A 19,247-nucleotide genomic window follows, 5' to 3' on the forward strand; every position below is an offset into this window, starting at 1 on the left:
AGGTATAAAAAAAATATGTGATCCTCGTGTACAAAAAATGGGGCTTAATACACGTGCGTAAAATGTCGTCCCATATTCGCCTGTGCAGTCCACACATGCTAATCGGCGCCGACACGTTCCTCTTATAATTTTATATGGTATTTTTCGTTAAAAAGAAGTCTCTTATTAGAGAAAATCCAGTCTAGGTGGAAAGTTTCGTCCCTGATTAGCCTGTGCGACCTTATTAAGGGCCATTTTGCGAAAGAAAGGCAGATGTGTATAATGTTGCGGAATGCTTTAGGTTAACCAGGCTGTTTGTGGCTGAAGTATGGCCTCAACATGTTTAACTCTGAATAATTTCTTTTATAATTATATCAGCAGATTTTTGACGTTTAACCCGCGAAAGTTTTTGTTTCCAAATACTATGAAAATAAAGCTTTGGATTATTCTGACACAACCATGGGCGGAGTCTAATGTTGCGAATTGTTTTCGGAAATTAAACGCAAATGTTTAGGAAAACGCTCTTGCTCAAACAAATACTTTCTGCACTTTGCGGTGCTTTTAAAATTATAAGCAGTACAGTGGTTGTATTGAGGTTCACCTGATGTTTCCATTTTTTTTTAAATTTTGCGTTAGATTTTCATGTTTAGCCATATTTTTCTTTAATTTACAATGCATTATAAATCGCATCGGAAGTTCACATCGGTGACTTTTACTACAATAACTAAGCCGTAGATTCTGTCTCATAAGTTGAAGTGCAGAACAACAGACGTACCTTCTGAACAGAAAGTCCTCGTATTCACGCAGTTGTTGTTCTTGCAGTTCGGACTTCAGGCAGCGTCACATTTCTGTCCGTACCACCCCAGGTCGCATGGGGCGCAATTACCAAGCTCAAAGGAACATGTTGCCCCTTGACAGAAGCTGCTGCATCTATCCGTACATTGGTGATTGTAGAAACCGTCTTTGCATCTCCCAGCATTGCAGTTTCCTGACCAAAATGTTGACACAATAAAAATAAAATACATAATTCTAATCGTATTATCCCCGTGTCAATTATGTTTAATTAGTTTTGCCATAGGTGTACTTTTAGATCTAAAATTGAAAACAATCAGAAGCCCTTATACGTTAAAATTCGTATTTTTTTTTTCACATGAAATTAACAGAGCAATTATGGTGGTTTGAAGCGAGATGTTCACGTTACATTCATTATTTAATCCTCGTTCAAAGCAAGTGCGTAAAGTGTAGTCTCAGAGTAGCATGTGCAGTCGGCACAAGATAATCAGGGACTGAACTTTCCGTGTAGTCCCAGAGTAGCATGTGCAGTCGGCACAAGATAATCAGGGACTGAACTTTCCGCCTAAACTGGATTTTTATTAAGAAGATTTCCTTTAAACAAAAACTACTATAAAAGCAGAAAGTGCGTCATTGATAAGCATGTGCGGGCTGCACTGGCTAATCTTGGATGACATTCTACACCAATGCCTGCACGAAATTCATGCTACACAAAGAAACCCACCAGTAAACGTGTTACAGCTGATCACCCCGGTGACGTCAGTGGCACAACCCTCGGAACAGCTGCGACTACAGGTGTCGCCATACAGCCCCGCCTTGCACGTGATACACGAGCCATTATCACGAGAGCACTCCAAGCACCTTAATAAATACAACAAATGATTACATACCTTGCAAAACTAGTTACAATATAACGTTGATATTTCTTACGATGTTTGTTCAAAAAGGTAGGGCGTACACAAAAGGTTTGCCGATATGTGTGTTTTTATCGACTTTCTGTTGTGCTAGATACGATGACATACTATGACTTCTCGCAGTACGTCGTTAATAGGAACAATATCGCGGTATATTTTTGTAAATTACTGTATTGCCGAGCGCATTTTTCAAAATATATAGCAAAGAAGTATACTGAAGAAAAATATCAATAAACAACGTATTTCAGCTTTAATATTCTGTATCCGGTATGAATGTAAACTAAAGATGACGTAACTCATTTTGGCGCACTTAACAAGTAGCAATATTGTGTACTAACATTCATGACAAGTACGTTACATTTAAGTTTGTTAATAATAAAGTGTTTACATTCAGTTGATTTGAAACATGTATCTTGAAGGAATGTAAAAAATAGGTTACAACTCGACTATGGGGTGAGATGGGCCCGTAGACATGTGTGCGAATACAGGCCTAAGGCACACCATAGCCGTGCGACATGCGTTTATATTCAATACATTTAACAAAGAATTAATTATGACAATTATGTTTCAAACTAATCTCCTTAATCATTTTATTTAAGATGTCTTGTTTCAAAAGTAGCCATTCTTTCAAAAGAGACATTGTCACGTACTGTTACGCATAACACAAGTTGTAAAGCTATCGATATGCTTACCCTGAATGGAGACATGGAGTGATGCATTGCAATCCGTAATATCCGTCCTTGCACTTTGCGATGCATTGTCCGTTACTCTGAAACATGGGAGTGCATTTTGAGATTCGGTTGGGCACACGTGTTTTGGAGATACCCCCCCCCCCTTCCTCCATGTTACATGTATAAGCACAGCATAAACTAAACCTCTATAAATGCGCTTCACCCCCTCTCCCAGTGTAATGCTGCGACAGTAAAAATGTATTGAAATGGAAAAGTGGCATTGACATAGTGTAATAGACAAAGTAGTCGTTATTCCACATAGCAAATAGCAGTGTTTCCCAAAATCCAACATAATAGACATCATCTTGATTGTGATATGTTTGGTATTGTTAGTATTTAACAGAATAACGTCAACATTATGTCAAACTTACTTTTAACAGATATTTGATAAACAGCGCATTTTTAAAGCTGGGATGCCACTTGACGCACATGTAATAAGCCCTGTTTTCATAGAGCAAGGCTCAAATGAATGGTGCCTATCTGGAAGCACGTGTCATTGTAGCAGTTCAGACAAGTTTGGTTGCACGTGATACCCCAGAACGTGTTTGCGCATGACCTGCAGAACCCTGTGTCCCTGTCGCATGTACCGTCACCGCATGCCGCCGGGCATGGCTTATTACAGAACACACCCCATTGGTTCCTGGGTGAGCAGGCTGGATCAAATAGAAAACTGTTAATTTTGACATTCAATGATTCTAAATAGACATAAGCCTCGCTCTGGGAAAACGAGTTTTAATGCATGTTTGTAAAAGTGTCGTCCTAGATTAATCTGTTCGAACTAATCAGGAACGACAATTTCCGCCTAAACTCGATTTTTGCTAAGAAGAGACTTCCATTGAACGAAAACAAGGCGGAAAGTTCCCTCCATGCTAATCTGAGACGACACTTGACACACATAAAATAAGCTCGTTTTTTCCAGAACGGGACTCAATTGTAAATTTCGAGTCTTAAGTTCAAAAAATATTTTTAACAGGTAAAAAGCTTACGTGTTTATCTTTCATATGCGCTTTAGTACAAAACATTTTTCACTGTGTTCATTAGTATATGCAGTAGGTTTTCAAAATATTATAGTACAAATATTATCATCGGACACTGGTTAACAGACAGCGATTGGGTATGTATTTAAATACTTTTTCATTTTAAAATTAAACAGTACATCGATTCGGAGTGTATACCTCATACTTATATATCACTGGACATAGCTATATAGACATCAAGACATTGAACTCTACAACTGCAAGCCAAACTGCGACATGAAGGTCAACAAGAGTTAATTATTTGTGTAAAGTCAAAAGCAAAATTCAAACGCAAATCTACTTGCAAAGAACGGGAGGCAACGTAAATTGAACGCAAATCTACAAGTAACAATAAGCGGAAAACGTTTGCAAACGTACATTAAACTCTAAGTGCGAACACTACTGATAGCGGAGGTTTTGCTAACATCCCTCCCACCTCGCGTTCAGTTCAAAAGCGTGATAGAAAAGTAAAAGATAGAAACGATGGCGAAAATGAATTTCGAATTATTTGATTAATAGAATTGATGAAATGGAATATGACTCGATGAATTATTATTTTTTGTATCGATTGAAGCTCGCTCATATAACCATGTTTGTGTTTTTCTCTATTCCTGAAATAAACAAATAACTAAAGTAAATTATTAATATAGTAACGTGTTATGTGTAATTATATTGAAGGCATATAGTAATTAACAGCTTTGATCATTTTAATAGCAGGTGTATCCAGTTTCTTATCTCAAGAAATATCTCAAGTCGAATTTTATAAATAAAACACAACACGTTTATTTGGTAGGTATGGCATGAATTCTTAGTTGTGTTATTTTGTCGGCGTTTAAGTATATGTTTAAGACTTTATAGGTTTAATACTTTTGTTTGACTGCTCTTCGATTTGCAACTCATTCATTTGTATTTTGACCTTTGCTTTCATTTAAATTTGAATTCTTTTGGCGAATCAAAGTTAAGTCAATTTTCGGTGAGTCATTCAGAGCCGGTATTCGTATTTGTACCTGCATCACGACACAGCAGGGTAGGATTGGGTTTGCTGCATTCAAGACAAGACCCGAGTGCTTGGTCGCAGGTTCCATCGTTACACGTTACTGCGCATGTCAGCTCGCACCTTGCACCCCAATATCCGGCATTGCACCCTTGGCGACACTCCCCCGTCCTGTTACAGTTTTGATTAGCGCAGTTCACTGGGCAACTGATGTCGCAGCTGGGTCCGAACCATGTCTGCTCGCATTCCTCTGTGCAACGTCCGGTGTCGATATTACACGAACGTATAGACAGGGAGTTCATACCGCAGTTGCCATTGCATCGCTCCGTGCATGTTGATCTGAAGTAACCAGGGACGCACTGGCCTTCACTACAGACTCCATTCTCCCTAGCGCAGTACACGCGTCCGTCCGCTGCCCGTGGAAGGCATTTGTCGCTACAGTTCAGACTGCATAGGGTGTCGTATTTGCCTTGCTTGCAAGAGACGCATTCCCCGAGGTTATCACACGCCTGACAACCGGAGTACCTGCACGGCGTTGTACAGGTCAATGAATAATACCCGTCGTCACATCCGCTCGCACAGGCACCCGTATCTTGGTTACACGTGTCGCCCTTACAGTTTCCGCATACTGAGGCGCAGTTTGCGCCCCACCAGTCGTTTGCGCATGCGTCACATCGGGCAGTGTAGCGGTTGCAGAGGCCGTTGAGACAGTTCTGAGGGCAAGTCTGGTTACAGTAGAGTCCAGTGGTTGTTGCGGGGCACACTGAAAAGGTAGAGACAAAACATACAGCGAACATTTTACACGACAGCAATTCGAATGCATTTGAGTCGCGCTCTGGAATAAAGAGGTTTATTCGTAAAGTGTCCAAGATTAGCCGGTACAGTTCGCACAGGCTAATCAGGGACGATACTTTCTGCCTTTATGTTGTTGTTGTTTTTAATTTAAAAGAGCACTTCTCTTCGCGATATTCCACTTTAGGCGAAATATGTCGCTTTTGATGCGGACTGCACAGGCTAATCGTAGAGGACAATCTACGCACACACATTAAGCCCGGTTTTTCCAGAACGGGAATCATTTGTATTTGCGATGGACATTGACGTTTTTAGTATAGCATTATTATAATGTCTGCATATACCAATTATACATTTACGCTATAAATTCCTATTTTCAATATAAAGGATGTATAGCAATAATTCATAAACATTTGGTTGGCGAATTTGGTGTCAACAACGGTAACTTCCCATACGGACGTTTTAATACTACCATAACGTGTGATAATAATATTTAAAAAATGCGATGTAACCTTTGCAGAACGATCCGAGAAAAAGTGTCTTTTGCAAATGTTCTAGATAACCATTGATATAGTTTATCTTAAAACGAAAATTGTTTCACATATATGATAAAGATTTTTAAATAGAAACATCTTGTTCGATTAAGCTATAATTTAACCAATTGACATGAACACGAATGATGTTGATGGACATGTTTATAAAACATCAGTTGTGATTTTAGTTGTCAATACTTCATGGCGCATTACGTCGCATATTTAAACCGGTCTACCTAATGTTATTGAGTCTCGCTCTGGGAAAACGGGGCTTAATGCATGTGCGTAAAGTGTCGACCCAGATTAGCCTGTGCAGTCCGCACTGGCTAATCAGGGACGACACTTTACGCTTTTAAAAGAAGTCTTTTCTAAATAAAACTCGAGTCTAAGCGGAAAATGTCGTCACTGATTAGAACAGGCTAATCTGGGACGACAATTTACGCAAATGCATTAAACCCCGTTTTCACATATCGAGACTCAAATGTACAAACGTGCCAGTCAAACACAGAACGGAGCTTGATTGATTGACTTAAATACAATATTTATGGATCAGACTGGATATGTTCAAAACCTCAGTAATAAAAATAACATCTTCACGATAATTATATAAAGAAATATGTCATGGAATGAATGCATATATTAAATTAAAACTCCATAGATTCCCGATGCCAATGTATTAGATGATTAACATACCCGATGTACCTGCAACTACATTAAATAGTACGTGGAACAAATATCAAGGTGCGTCACAGTGTAACATAAGAATACACGTTAATTATGTATGTACATACATAGTTTGATGTTATTACAATTATAAATAAAACTAGTAAGCAAATGGGTTACTGATATTAGATCGAAATGCGTTAGAAAAGCAAGATTGCCCGAGCAAAAGACAAAACTACAACGAGAGGCGTCACACACAAGACATGGTAGTATGTATACATAAGTAGATATGACTGCGAGGTATATGGAACAGAACATCATTATATCATGGGCGAAGGTGCGGGTGTCGTGATAGGTTAACCATAATTCCGGTTTCGGATACCATACCTGCGTCGCGGCAGAGGGGCGTGCGATCCTGTAGACAGTCCGCGCAGATGCCTGACTTCCGGTCGCACGTATTATCCGTGCAGGTATCCGCGCACGCGTGCTGACAATAGTCCCCATAGTAACCATTAATGCAACCGTCGCTACACACGCCGTCTCTCTGGCAGCGCTTTGCACTTCCGGCACAGGTCTGATTGCACTGGCGCTCGCACATGGGTCCAAACCGTCCGTCGATGCATCCTTCTGTACAAGTTCCAGAAGTGAAGACGCAGCGAACTAAATTATCATTGGCGTTAGGCAGGCAGTTAAAAGGACAACGGGTCACACAGGCGTTGACATAGTAACCTGGTTTGCAAGCTGCCATGAGACACGCTCCATTAGTTTGTTGCAGGAGATTATCCCCGTGCTAGATGGAAGGCACTGAGCGCTACAGTTGAGGTCACAGTTGGTTCCGTACAGGCCCGTCTTGCACGAGACACATTGTCCGCTTTGCCTTTCACATGACAAACAGCCCGGTTGTAAACATGGCTTCGAGCACGTGTCTGTGTAGAACCCGTCCACGCATCGTAGGTCGCACGTGCCCGTAGACTGTGCGCACGTGCCTTGATCTCAGTTTTGACAACGTGACTCGCACATGTTACCATGGTAGCCGGGTTTGCACGAGTCACATATGAGCGTCATGCGTCCGCACGTGTTACTGCACGTGCTTGAACAGTTGTATTCACAAAAAAGGCCGTGTTTGCCTACAGGACAGGCTGAAATCCCAAACAGGATGTAGAGAAAGTAAACATGCAAAGCGAAAGGGAAAAGGTAACATTGAAGTGTTAACTTTGACAAAAACAAAGCAACCTCTTACATAGACGTGTTCTTTAACCAAGAAAATACTAATATGTACGACTAAGTATAAAACCATTAGCAAGAGCTAAGAAACGAATGTATTTAAGAATAACGTTAACAAATAAGAAAGAAACAACTAAGGTCAATTATTTTATTAAACAAAAGTACATGCGTGCGTGAAAGGAAACAGTGCATGCGGTGAACACACATTTGCAAATCACAACATAATTTAAAGTGAGTCTTAACAAAATTAAATAAATGTAAACGGAATGACAAACCAATCTCAGATTTAACACACTGCACACTCAAATGCCAAATAAGATCATGTTATTTGAAAAAAAACTACAATATTCGTCAATATTATTAACAGCGGACTATGTGTTAATGAACAAGATTTGGTGGTCGATTAAAGTGCCCTGCTTGTTAAGTGAATGTTTAGCAGCCACGTGCTTTATGCAAGGAAACATAATTATGGCTTGATTGGCTGAGAAAACGGGGAAAACTGGTCGTATACCAGTAACAGTGTAAAATGTTCTGCTGGACATGTAGTGTGTTATAAGTGAATGTAAAGTGCTTAAAGTGCATATATATAATCGCTGCTTTTGGTGTTTTTTCCCATATTTTTATAAAACATAGACTACCTTTACCAATTTCATACTTAAAAAACATGTGTAAACAAATCCACGATAAATACTTCGATGAAAGCTGAGCCAAATTGTCAAATTACAAACAAACCAAAAACATGCGTTACATTTTCTCGATTAAGGTTTGTACACAATATGTCTTCTAATTTCAAGCAACCTGCTTTGAAAACAGCCACATCCAACATGCAACATAAAACGTGTATCTCTCGTGTTAAAGAAAAAATCTCGTGGTGAAATGAAGTCGAACATAATTTTTAAATTATCGCATGCGTCACAATTGACGTCAGTAATGTGTGCTGTTACATCTGCGTCAAAAAAAACTGTACGACATACTCTCAAAATTCCAAGTATTAGTGCATGCTCATAGATGGTTCCCACCATGCACACAGCATCACAATATAAAACATGCTATGATGGCACGCACCGATAAAGTCATACAAATCAACAGTGACGTCACTTTCCGTCACGTGCAGACTGTACCTGCGTCTCGACACAAAGGCGTCTGTAACAGAGCGGGCTTCGAACATTCAGCGCAGACTCCTGTAATTCTGTCACATGTCCCGTCGTTGCATGTTGTCGTACATGTCCTGAAACAACTGTCTCCATAGAAACCTGTCTTGCAGCCGACATCACAAAATCCCTCTCTTGAGCACGTGCCTGTTATGCAGTTAGCATTGCACGCTTGGATGCAGTACGGACCATAAAAGCCTGCCTTACACCCGTACAGGCAAACAGCGGAAGTGACGTTGCAAGCTCCAAACGCGTTGCTACCTACTGGCAAACAAGTGTTTTCGCATAGCCCGGTACAGAACGGGTTGTAGAATCCGTCGGCACACTGCTGGGAGTCGCACGAGCCCGACAACTTGTTGCACGTGATCTGGCCGCCCGATGAAGAGAGACAATTCCTGCTGCAATTCGACAGGCAGTTCTGACCGTACAGACCCGGCTTGCACGTTACGCTCGCGCCGCTGAGTCTCTCACACGTTGCGGCGCCTGGGAACGGACATGACGTGTTGCACGTGTCGCCATAGTAACCGGGATTGCAGTCTCCAAGGCAAACGGCGGTGGTCTGGTTACATACGTTGATGGAGCAATGCCAACATCGGCTGTTGCAGGTGAGATTCCAGTAGCCGGCAGGACATACGTCACACTTCGCCGAATAACGGTGGCAGGAACTTACGCAGTTCAGTGGACAACGTACCTCGCAGTTTGTCTCGTAGAAATAGCCTGTAGCGTTGGGATAGCACACTGAAATAAACACACACACAAATGCGGTAAAATGATTGATATTCGTTGGCATGACATTTTGTGGTTTAACTGGACACCTACATTCTTGGATTTGTGATTCTCGAAAACGAAGACCGAATTTGCGTCCGATGTGTTTATTTAAATTCGTTGATCGCTCAACCCACGAACTCAACAAAAAAATTTGTCCAACGAATGAAAATGATTTTGAAGTGCATGCATTTACTATTTGTCTAACATGGTGGAAAATAAACGGTATTTATTTTCGTGAAAAAGCGGTTTATAATAAATAAAAATTTAAAAGATTTACCTTGAATCTTCTATTGACACTTACCAGCGGATCTGCACAGCGGTGTTTGTAACTCGGCGACCTTCTTGCACTCATCGCACATGCCATCATCTATGTTACAAGCGTCGTCAGTACAGGTTGTAGTACAGTTGAGGCTGCAAGTGGGTCCGTAGAACCCAGGCCTGCAACCAAGGTCGCGGAAACACTGACCGGTGCGCTCACACACATTTCCCTGGCAGTTTTCTCCGCAAGATTTATCACAGAAGTCGCTGTAGAACCCGGCCTCGCAGCCGTCTCGACAAACTCCGGTAAGAAAGTTGCAGTTCCGTTTTCCGTTCCCATCCGTCCTACAGTGCACGTTGCATCTCGCGGTACAGTCGATATTGTAGAATCCCGGTGAGCACGCCGCAACTACGCATACACCGGAATTCTTGTTACAGTAGATTCTCCCGTCAGCCGAGGGGGAACATCCGGTGCTGCAGTTCGCCGAACAAGTGGTCCCCCAGCGTCCCTGCTCACATATGTCACACTCCCCGTTTCCACGGAAACACGTCTGGCATCCCATATAATTACAACTGGTCCTACACATGTCGCCATAATATCCGTCGATACACGCCTCAACGCAAGTTCCGTTTTCTTGGTAACAGATTCTGCTCGCGCAATTCCCGCACGTGCTCTGACATGTGTTTCCATAGTAACCGCTCTGACATGCGGTGCATTTCTGCGTATAGCGGCCACATACACCCTGGCAGTTTGTCGGACATGACACGTTGCAAAACAAACCTGTAAGGCCTGCTCCGCATTCTGAAAGCGGACCGTAACATGGTGTGTGAGAGACTTTGTGGGAAATTGTAAGTAAATGTGCTTAATGGAGACTTTTCAAATAATATTGCTGTGCGCCACCCCCTGTGTTTATCCCCCCTTCTCCCGTGTTTATTTTTGTGCATTAGTGCATTTAAATATGTATTATGTAGTCGCTTAAGCTTTATATAACGTTACAATATAAATGAATATGATATGATATGTTTAAATTGGAATGAACGTTATTTATCTCTGTCTTCGCGACATCGAAGTAGACAAAACTTCAATCGCCTTTAATTTAACCGCTAAAATTTAAATGGAGCATTCATTGCTTGATGCGAGATGACGCCAATCTTCGCGAACAGTCTTCTATGAATTTTAATAGAATTTATTGAGAAGGCCCATGTCTAGGTGCATAGCATGGTCTTGATATCATATTAGTGCAAATTTATAAAATTATTACAATGGCTGCTTTCATGTATAAAAGTTTAGCATAATTTTTAAAGATAATATAAAATTTATATTGTATAATGAATTTTAAACGTGTAGCAATATCATATCGTCTACTGAATGTAATAATTCATGAAACTGACATTTTTATACATTTTTACTTTGTTTCCATGTTTGTGTTTATTAAAGTGACATACATCAACTGTTAAAATATTAAGTCAACCTTATTGGTAAAAATAATGTTTTTACTAAATTTTTGAAATTGACATTACAAACACATGTCATTTTCTGATTGTTAAAAGTAGCGTAACTGACATTTTTTGAAATGCTCAGGAGAGACAAAAAACTGTTTTATTAAAATTATAAACATTTTTTCGAATTCAAATTTTCTGATGAGTATTATAATAACACTTGAAAAACGAAACAAAACGCCAAATTGATATGTCTTTTTTAAAACAATAACAAATTAAGAAAGGAGCAGTTACCATAATTTCAACACTGAAATATTTTAATGCAAAATATAACGTAAGTGCTCTTACTGTATTTCAGAAAATGTCAGAAAATACGCATTCCTGAAAAATTCACAAAATGTCAGTTACCCTAGTTATTACATTCAGTAGACGATATAGGAAATGGATACATAAGTAAATACAAAGTTGTGCTTTTATTGATTAGGACAAACTTTTTATCAAATTGAATTCATTTGATAAAAAAGGAATCATAAAATAAATCCTCATATTAAAAAATACAATCACAATATTTGATGCATTGATTTAGACTTAAAAATAAAGGAGGCCAAACTGCACTGTATGTATTTTAGTACGCTGTTGTATGTTATGAAGTGATTTTAAAGCCCTGTAAAGAAAGACGGACATCTGGAATGATGTGGAAACCGCCTTTAATGGCAACAGTTTTTGTCTCCACAGGAAAACCTGTGACCTTCAAACGGAGTGTGAATATCACTGAAAAACAACGGGGAATAAGCCCATGCTGACGTTGACTATCATACAACTTTAAAGAATGCGTTTCCATCTTTTGTCTGTGTTTGTATACTGAAGTTTGCGACGTCATTTCCGAGCCAGAGGCTACATTATACGTGGACCCGGAGTGCACCCTATCACTTTTACCGAATTAACGTACTAGACCCGCGAAAGTTTGGACGAATTTCAAATCATAGCTGCATCTTCGTGCAAAGAGGTTTTCACTTACAGAAATATATTAATGTTTGGCGTGGTGGTGAGATGTTGGGAAAACCGGAGTATCCGGAACAAACGCCACCGTTCCGGTATGATTACCACCAACCAAAGCAACAGCCACACGCTGTCGGGAAAGAGGGTTGTACTAGGTGATTGGACACGCAATAGCATCGTACATGTTCAACCTAACTATTGCCACCTTAAATATCACAAAAATAATGATGATAGATTGCACATAAAGACTCATACTTGCGCATAACATTCCAATCCACGGGTCAACCTTTAGCCTTACACGTAAACAGACGTAACTACTGTACATTTCAATAAAATTAGTTTTAAAGCAATATGTATGTTTATTAATATGGTGATAGATTTAAATTATTTCTTTAATATGCTGTTTAAAAAATATTATTATTTTAATTTCTTGAATTTTTTTCATATGAAAATGAGAAAGGAATGCGGTTCAAATGGTTCATGCTATATATCATAAAGCAGAAAGCAAAGAAGCTTAAGCCACAATTAGGGCAAAGCATGTGTATAAATAAAACATCATAACAGTAGCATAATTATGTACGTATATGTCTGCACGAAAACATTCCAGACATTGTTCATAATCATATCAGGAAATTTTATTGTCATAATTGATTCAACGTTGAATACAATACAGATTTCTAATGAGAAATTAATCACGCTAAATTGTATAAATCATATTGCAATGTCACTACGCCATGTGTTAGAAAGACTCATTTAAAACATCTACTTTGAATAATAAGCAAACAAATGAAATCATTCAAACGATAATTCAATATTTGTAGTAAAGAAACTACGGCAACCTTGCCCAAAGCAAAACAGGTCAATGAAATATCGGATTGCAATTCCATTTTATTACTTACGTTAACGTACACAATTTCTTTTCAAAGCACTAACACCAGCTACATAATAGTTTTATAAAATAGCGACAACAAATAACGATTCGCTGTCTACGTGTACGACTACATTGTTGGTTCCAGGCTCAAAATACAATAGAAAGTCGCATGCGGGCTGAGAAAAAGAGGAACGCGCGAAAATTTCGTACAGCACGAACGTAAACATGTTACTACATCTACTAAACGCAAACAAGACGTACATTCAGACAGACGGAGACTTACCTGCCGTTCTGCATAACGCGCTCTGCAGCTGTGGAAGTTTGTTGCATTCATCACATACACCGGAAGTCCTGCCGCACGTGTTGTCGTTGCACGTGTCCAAACATGAGAACTCGCACATGTCACCATAGCGACCCGTTACACAACCCTGGGCGGAGCACACACCTGTGCGACCGCACTGTCTGGCTACACAGGCGGCGCTGCAGCTCTGACCGCACTCCGACCCGAAGTAGGTATCCTCACATCCCACGATACAAGTGCCGTTGCTGAACTGGCATATCCGGTTACCGGCGCTGTCCCTTAGACAGGTGGCGCTGCACTGAATAGTGCACGTGGTGTCCCAGTATCCCGGCCTGCATCTCTGCTCATCACAGAGCCCGAGATCTTTACTGCACGATATCACACCGTTGATGTTAGCGGCGCAGTTAGGGCTACAACTCAGGTCACACCGGGTTCCGTAGAAACCAGTCTTGCACGTACTGCACTGGCCGCTGTCTTTGTTGCAAGTGTCACAGTTCGCGAACAGGCACGGGGTGTTGCATCCGCCGGCGTAGTAACCGTTCTGACAGACGCTGCACGAGCCTGTGTTTTGGTCACATCTAATTGGAGAACATTTTCCGCAGATTAGCGAACACTGTGGTCCGTACAATCCTGGAAATGAATTGAACGAACATAATCAAACCAGTCGATTTATTATCGCACAATCTGATACTTACAAGTTTGTATTTGCATTATAAAATGATATCTTAATGAATGCAATGTAACGTAATTCAGTAAGTATTTTAAAACCTTAAAACCAAAATAGGATGAATAACAAGACTATTGACAAGCAATATATGTCCCCTACCGGATCCACCATTGTCAGATTTTGTTATATATTTGTTGCCATAGCAACCATAATTTTTGACGTAGGAACAAAATGAAATGACGTGCATTATGTTCATATTGCCATCTATCCATGTTTTAAGTTTCAAAAAAAAAAGTAGAACTTTTAAAGTTATCGCAGGATCCAGGAAAGTGTGACGGACTGACACAGACAGACACACAGAGCGCAAACCACAAGTCCCCTCCGGTGAAACCGGTAGGGGACAATAAGAACAGCGATTGCTAGTAACTTCATACGACTGAAACTGACACATAACAAGCGAGTTTAACCAATCCTTTTTAAATTAGATATGTATCATATAGGAACCTGGATACAAAATGAAAATAAGTATTAAAATAAAATAATAATAATATTATTATTATTGCATTGCAATAATAACGCGCTAGAAACTAAATCTTCTGTATGATAGCGTAAATAATGACGTACCATCGTCACATCCGGTGCAAACAGAGGAGTATCTGTCACAAGTGCCCGCACATCCGGCAGCACACGACTGGTTACAGAAAAGTCCATATGTACCAGTTGGGCAAGCTGTAAATACAGTCAGCAAAACGGTCGAAATATCATAAAAATATTGTATATGTTTACTTTTGTTCGCTGTTGTTAATAGTACAATTGTCAAGACGTTTATAATTGTTTGTAAAGTTATGCCACTAGCCTACCGAAAGATCATTGTCTACTGCGCACTTTGCGATTTTATATAGTGGAAATAAGAAATAACTCATAATTTTCAATAAGACAGTGGTCTCGATTAAGATACCAAATAATGTTTGCTTTTCATTATAATTTGTTTCATTAGTCCTCTTTAATATGATTCTATATCATGCATACTTATTCAAGGTTATTGTTTCTATATGCATCATTTGTTTATCAAACAACAGCTACTACGTGTACATCTACGTTTTCCCTCAATTTCCCATGTGTTATATACAAGCTCTAAACTACAACTACATTTCCACTCATCAACGCCATTCACACCATACGACTATGCAAAACTTTGTATTTTAATAACAGTTTCTTCTTTTTCATTATTAATACATATCATAGCTGGTAAATGGCCAATTTTAGTTACATGTATATCATTAATAATATGATGATGGGGTTATATGATTATTTTTGTAAACAACAAAACTTAAATTGCACAGCTATTATGAAGTACTCAAAAAAAAACACACGTCCATGCTTAATTTTACAAACCTTTCATATATATCGGGCTTATTAGCTTATTGGGATATATTAATTAAAATTAATCAGTGTGACATGTTACTCTAGCTTGTTTTATAGAAACAAAAATAGCCACCAGATTTTAGACACACGCCATTGTAAATTAAAGACAAGGACTCCGCGTTCTGGAACCATTGGGCTTAATGCCTGTGTGTGAAGAGTCGTTAAAGATTGGCTAGTTCATTACACAACGGCTTATAAGGGACGATTTTATGAAATTTTTCGTTTTTAAGAAGTCTTTCTTAACGACGATTGTCGTCCCTGATTAGCCTTTGCGGACTGCACAGGCTAATTGAGGACGACACTACGCACATGCATTCAACCCTGTTTTCCAAGAACGAGGCTCAAGCAAAAGTGAAGTGCGTGAAGAAAACGTGCAAGTCACTTTAGCAGAGTCGTATTATAAACAACCCTTATTCCACGCGTGTTACATGTGCAGTAACGGGGTAATGAAGAAAACCCCGGGATGAAAAATAAGAAAGACAAACCAATGAAATAAATTAGACAGAAATCAGTCATGACTGATAACATAGTAAGGAAACAATGCTCATGTATGAGGCTCACATAAACTCTATTTAAAATAAAGAATGTTTACCTAATGTACGACAGTATCACGACTGCCTGGGCGTTGACTGCGAACATTCTAAACAAAAGCCCGTATTTTTGTCGCTTTTACCGTCAATGCACGTGGTTATACACGGATTCGTGCATTGCGCGCCATAAAAACTATCCGCGCATGCGATATTAAAAGCGCCTGTGTTCCCGTCACAATCCCAACCCACACAGTTTGACGGACAGGCCGTCAGGCAGCCGAAGCCATAGTAACCGAACGCGCATCCCTGGCGGCAATCGTTGGCGGTCGTCGCGCAGTCTCTGTTTCTACATCTGTCGCTACAATTATTGTCACAGTAGACGTCGTAGTACCCGATATCGTAACCGTTCGTGCAAATCCCCGTGTTGCGGTTGCATTCGTTCACACCGGAAGTGGAATCCTTGCAGGTAAAGCCGCACGTGTTCTGACACCCGTTTCCATGGTAACCCGGTACGCAAGAGTCAGTGCTGCATATCCCGGTGTTTTTGTCACATCGGACGATACCAAACGCTTCCGGCGAACATCGTCCACAATCCGCGGAGCAGCTGAGCGCCCATTTGCCTGCAGCACATTCGTTACACTGCCCGGTAGACTGACTACATACCTGCAAACCACAAATAAACTTATGAGCCTCTTTGCGGTAAAACTGAGCTTAATGCACGCGCATTATTGTGCCAGATAAGCATGTGCAGTCCGCACACCTAATCAGGGCTGACACTTTCCACTTTCATTGTATTTTTCGTTTAAAAGAAGTCTGTTTATTAAAGAAACCCTAGTTAAGTCAAAAGGTGTCGTCGCTGATTAGCCTTTGCGGACTGAACACTTGACGCACATGAATTAGGCCCAGTCTTCCCAGAGCGAGTTTCGTATGGAATGAAATGTAACCGTTTCATCAATGGGTCAACGTGGTCAATTAATTTCTTCTTTAGCACAACCTCTATGGAAGTCTTGATGTAAATATGCGCTAACGGTCTAGCAGTATCGGATTAGGACCCGATGGCATTGATTCATGATAAATAGTTTATTTATAACATTGATTTTTTATAATTAACATAATGGAAAAGAGTCCATGATCATAAAGGTTAAGAGACCACGGTATTTAGTTAAGACCGTTTACCTTGCAGTTCGTGGCGGTACAGTTCTTGTCGCACGTGTCTCCCCACAGCCCGTCCCTGCAGTTGGCACACTTGGCGGTGTACCGGTCACACGTGCGTACACAGCCCGTGGAGCAGAGGGTCTGACAGCTCTGGCCGTAGTAGCCCTCTGTGCAAACTGGAACAAGGAAAAAAATATCAGCCCCGTTCTCTGAAAACAGGGCCTAATGCAAGTACGTCACAGATAATCCTGTGCAGTCCGAACAGGCTTATCATTGAAAAAAACTTTCCGCCTTATATGGATTTTCGCTAAAAAGAAACTTTCTTTAAGCGACAAATATCATACAGGTGTCGTCATTGATGAGCATGTGCGGAAGTTCCGTTTCCCAGACTGCGGCTTAATACGATTAATATAACTGAGGAACAGTTAAATTACCCCCAAAAAGCTGTTCCGACATTCCATTATGTACATTTTAATCAACCTGCCAACATTCGTGCAAAGAAACCACAAGAAACAACGAAATCATTATTTCATAGCTTATCAATGTGCCCTGAAATGCGTTACAAATATCATTCATTATGAACAGTGCAGTAATATATATAATTAGGATGTCATTAGTGCAATAATGTAAGTATGAATTGTGCAATGGCAACTTTATTGATTAAGATAGACCAGTCTGGAAAATATATCGATATGCACACTCGCTATGTTGCATGCTAACACATACGCTGCATCGGCCACACCAATATGACACCCACTGATGCGACATACAAACAACGCCAATGAGAATTAGCTCGAATCAATACAGATGTTATTTATTCCAAAATTCATTCATAATAGTAGAGTCGTGTGTTCTCTTGTGTGAGGTGGTTGATTTATGGGCGTTTTTCCACACCGCTAATATTGCATGTGTTGTATGCACGTATATTATTAAAGGCTGTATCTGAATAAAATCTTAATAAAATTGAAAAAAATAGCATGTATACATTTTAATGTAAAGTAGTTGTTTTGTGTGTTTGTGCGTGCGTGCGCGTGCGTGTTTGTCTGACTGTGTGTGGTTCATTTTGTTTATTTATTTTATGCCTTCCGGTGGTTTATAGAGAAATATCAGTAAATTAAAACTGATAATTTCACTGTTTCAAACAATGAAAATTATCAGTGAAAATTATCGACAATTTTCACTGTTTACTGTGAAATGACGTCATTTTTTTTACGAAATGACGTCATTATTTCAGCAAAATTCTTTATTAAAAATCTTTAAAAATGTATATAAACTGTGAAACAAAGCATAAAATAAAAAGTAAATTTGTTGAATTCGGTGAAATATCGATTTTAATTCACTTGTGATCATAAAAAATATATATTTTCACTCGTGGCTGTGCCACTCGTGAAAATATTATTTTGTATGATCACTCGTGAATTAAAATCGATAATCCACCGAATCCAACAAATATCCTCTATATATTAAGACCTGATGTGTGTAATACTCACGTCCGGAGGGGCAGTTGAAGTCAGGGTTTGGCTTCAGACATTCCACACAGACGCCCTGGTTCCGGTCACACCTGCCGTCATAACAAAGAGATTCACACTTCCTGTCACAGTGGCTCCCGTACCAACCGGAAACGCACTCCGAGCTACACCGACCAGTCAGGAAGTCACACGAAACCAGACCCGTCGTGTTACTTCCGCCGCAATTCGGGTTACAGAACGAAAAACAGTCCGTGTCCCAGTAACCGGCCGTACACTGACGGGACGCGCAGTCGGCCGTTACGATGTCACAAAAATGATGCTCCCTACCGGCACGCATGCGCGACTGCAGTTGTACTGGAACAACTCTCCGTATTGCCCGCGGGTGCACGTTGTACGTAGACCGGTCGACTTAGTGCACGTGATACACGTGGTACAGCTCTGTCGGCAAAAGGAGCCGTAATATCCCAGCATGCATTCATCATCACACCGTCCGTCAACCTGTTGACACTTGGTTTCCGCCAGACAGGTGTCACATTGCCTTTCACACTGGTCGCCATAGCGACCGACGAGACAAC

At 40.2% G+C, this 19,247-nt stretch overlaps 2 protein-coding genes and 1 pseudogene across 2 annotated transcripts; all 3 read right to left on the reverse strand.

Annotated features, from left to right (window-relative positions):
• Positions 1–722: 722 nt before the first annotated feature.
• On the reverse strand, positions 723–10,378 carry LOC127870181 (multiple epidermal growth factor-like domains protein 6; annotated as a pseudogene).
• A 1,241-nt stretch (positions 10,379–11,619) lies between these two features.
• LOC127870182 (scavenger receptor class F member 1-like) lies at positions 11,620–15,263 on the reverse strand. The gene is made up of 4 exons (XM_052412838.1): positions 15,243–15,263; positions 14,718–14,784; positions 13,409–14,056; positions 11,620–11,636 (listed from the first exon to the last, which is right to left on the reverse strand). The coding sequence occupies exons 1-4, from the start codon at positions 15,261–15,263 to the stop codon at positions 11,620–11,622; spliced, it is 753 nt and encodes a 250-aa protein (XP_052268798.1).
• On the reverse strand, positions 14,727–19,009 carry LOC127870183 (cell death abnormality protein 1-like). Its single transcript, XM_052412839.1, has 4 exons — positions 18,694–19,009; positions 17,225–17,379; positions 16,111–16,711; positions 14,727–14,822 (listed from the first exon to the last, which is right to left on the reverse strand). Exons 1-3 carry the CDS (start codon positions 19,007–19,009, stop codon positions 16,127–16,129), a joined length of 1,056 nt encoding a protein of 351 aa, XP_052268799.1. The 3' UTR covers positions 14,727–14,822; positions 16,111–16,126.
• Positions 19,010–19,247: the final 238 nt, after the last annotated feature.

The sequence above is a fragment of the Dreissena polymorpha genome, chromosome 2 (genome assembly GCF_020536995.1).
Source record: "Dreissena polymorpha isolate Duluth1 chromosome 2, UMN_Dpol_1.0, whole genome shotgun sequence".
In the NCBI taxonomy this organism is placed as follows: domain Eukaryota; kingdom Metazoa; phylum Mollusca; class Bivalvia; order Myida; family Dreissenidae; genus Dreissena; species Dreissena polymorpha.

Excerpts from the sequence above, each read along its gene's own strand:
- LOC127870182 (XM_052412838.1), bottom strand. The coding sequence starts at position 15,263 with ATGGCGTTGATGAGTGGAAAT. Across the intron at positions 14,785-15,242 it reads TGGCGTTGATGAGTGGAAAT|TCGTGTGCTGCCGGATGTGC; the intron begins GTAGTTGTAGTT and ends TTCTGTAACCAG. Across the intron at positions 14,057-14,717 it reads TTGCACCGGATGTGACGATG|GATTGTACGGACCACAGTGT; the intron begins GTACGTCATTAT and ends ATTCATTTCCAG.
- LOC127870183 (XM_052412839.1), bottom strand. The coding sequence starts at position 19,009 with ATGCGTGCCGGTAGGGAGCATCATTTTTGTGACATCGTAACGGCCGAC. Across the intron at positions 17,380-18,693 it reads CTTCAACTGCCCCTCCGGAC|TTTGCACAGAGGGCTACTAC; the intron begins GTGAGTATTACA and ends TCCTTGTTCCAG. Across the intron at positions 16,712-17,224 it reads GTACCGCCACGAACTGCAAG|GTATGTAGTCAGTCTACCGG; the intron begins GTAAACGGTCTT and ends TGTGGTTTGCAG.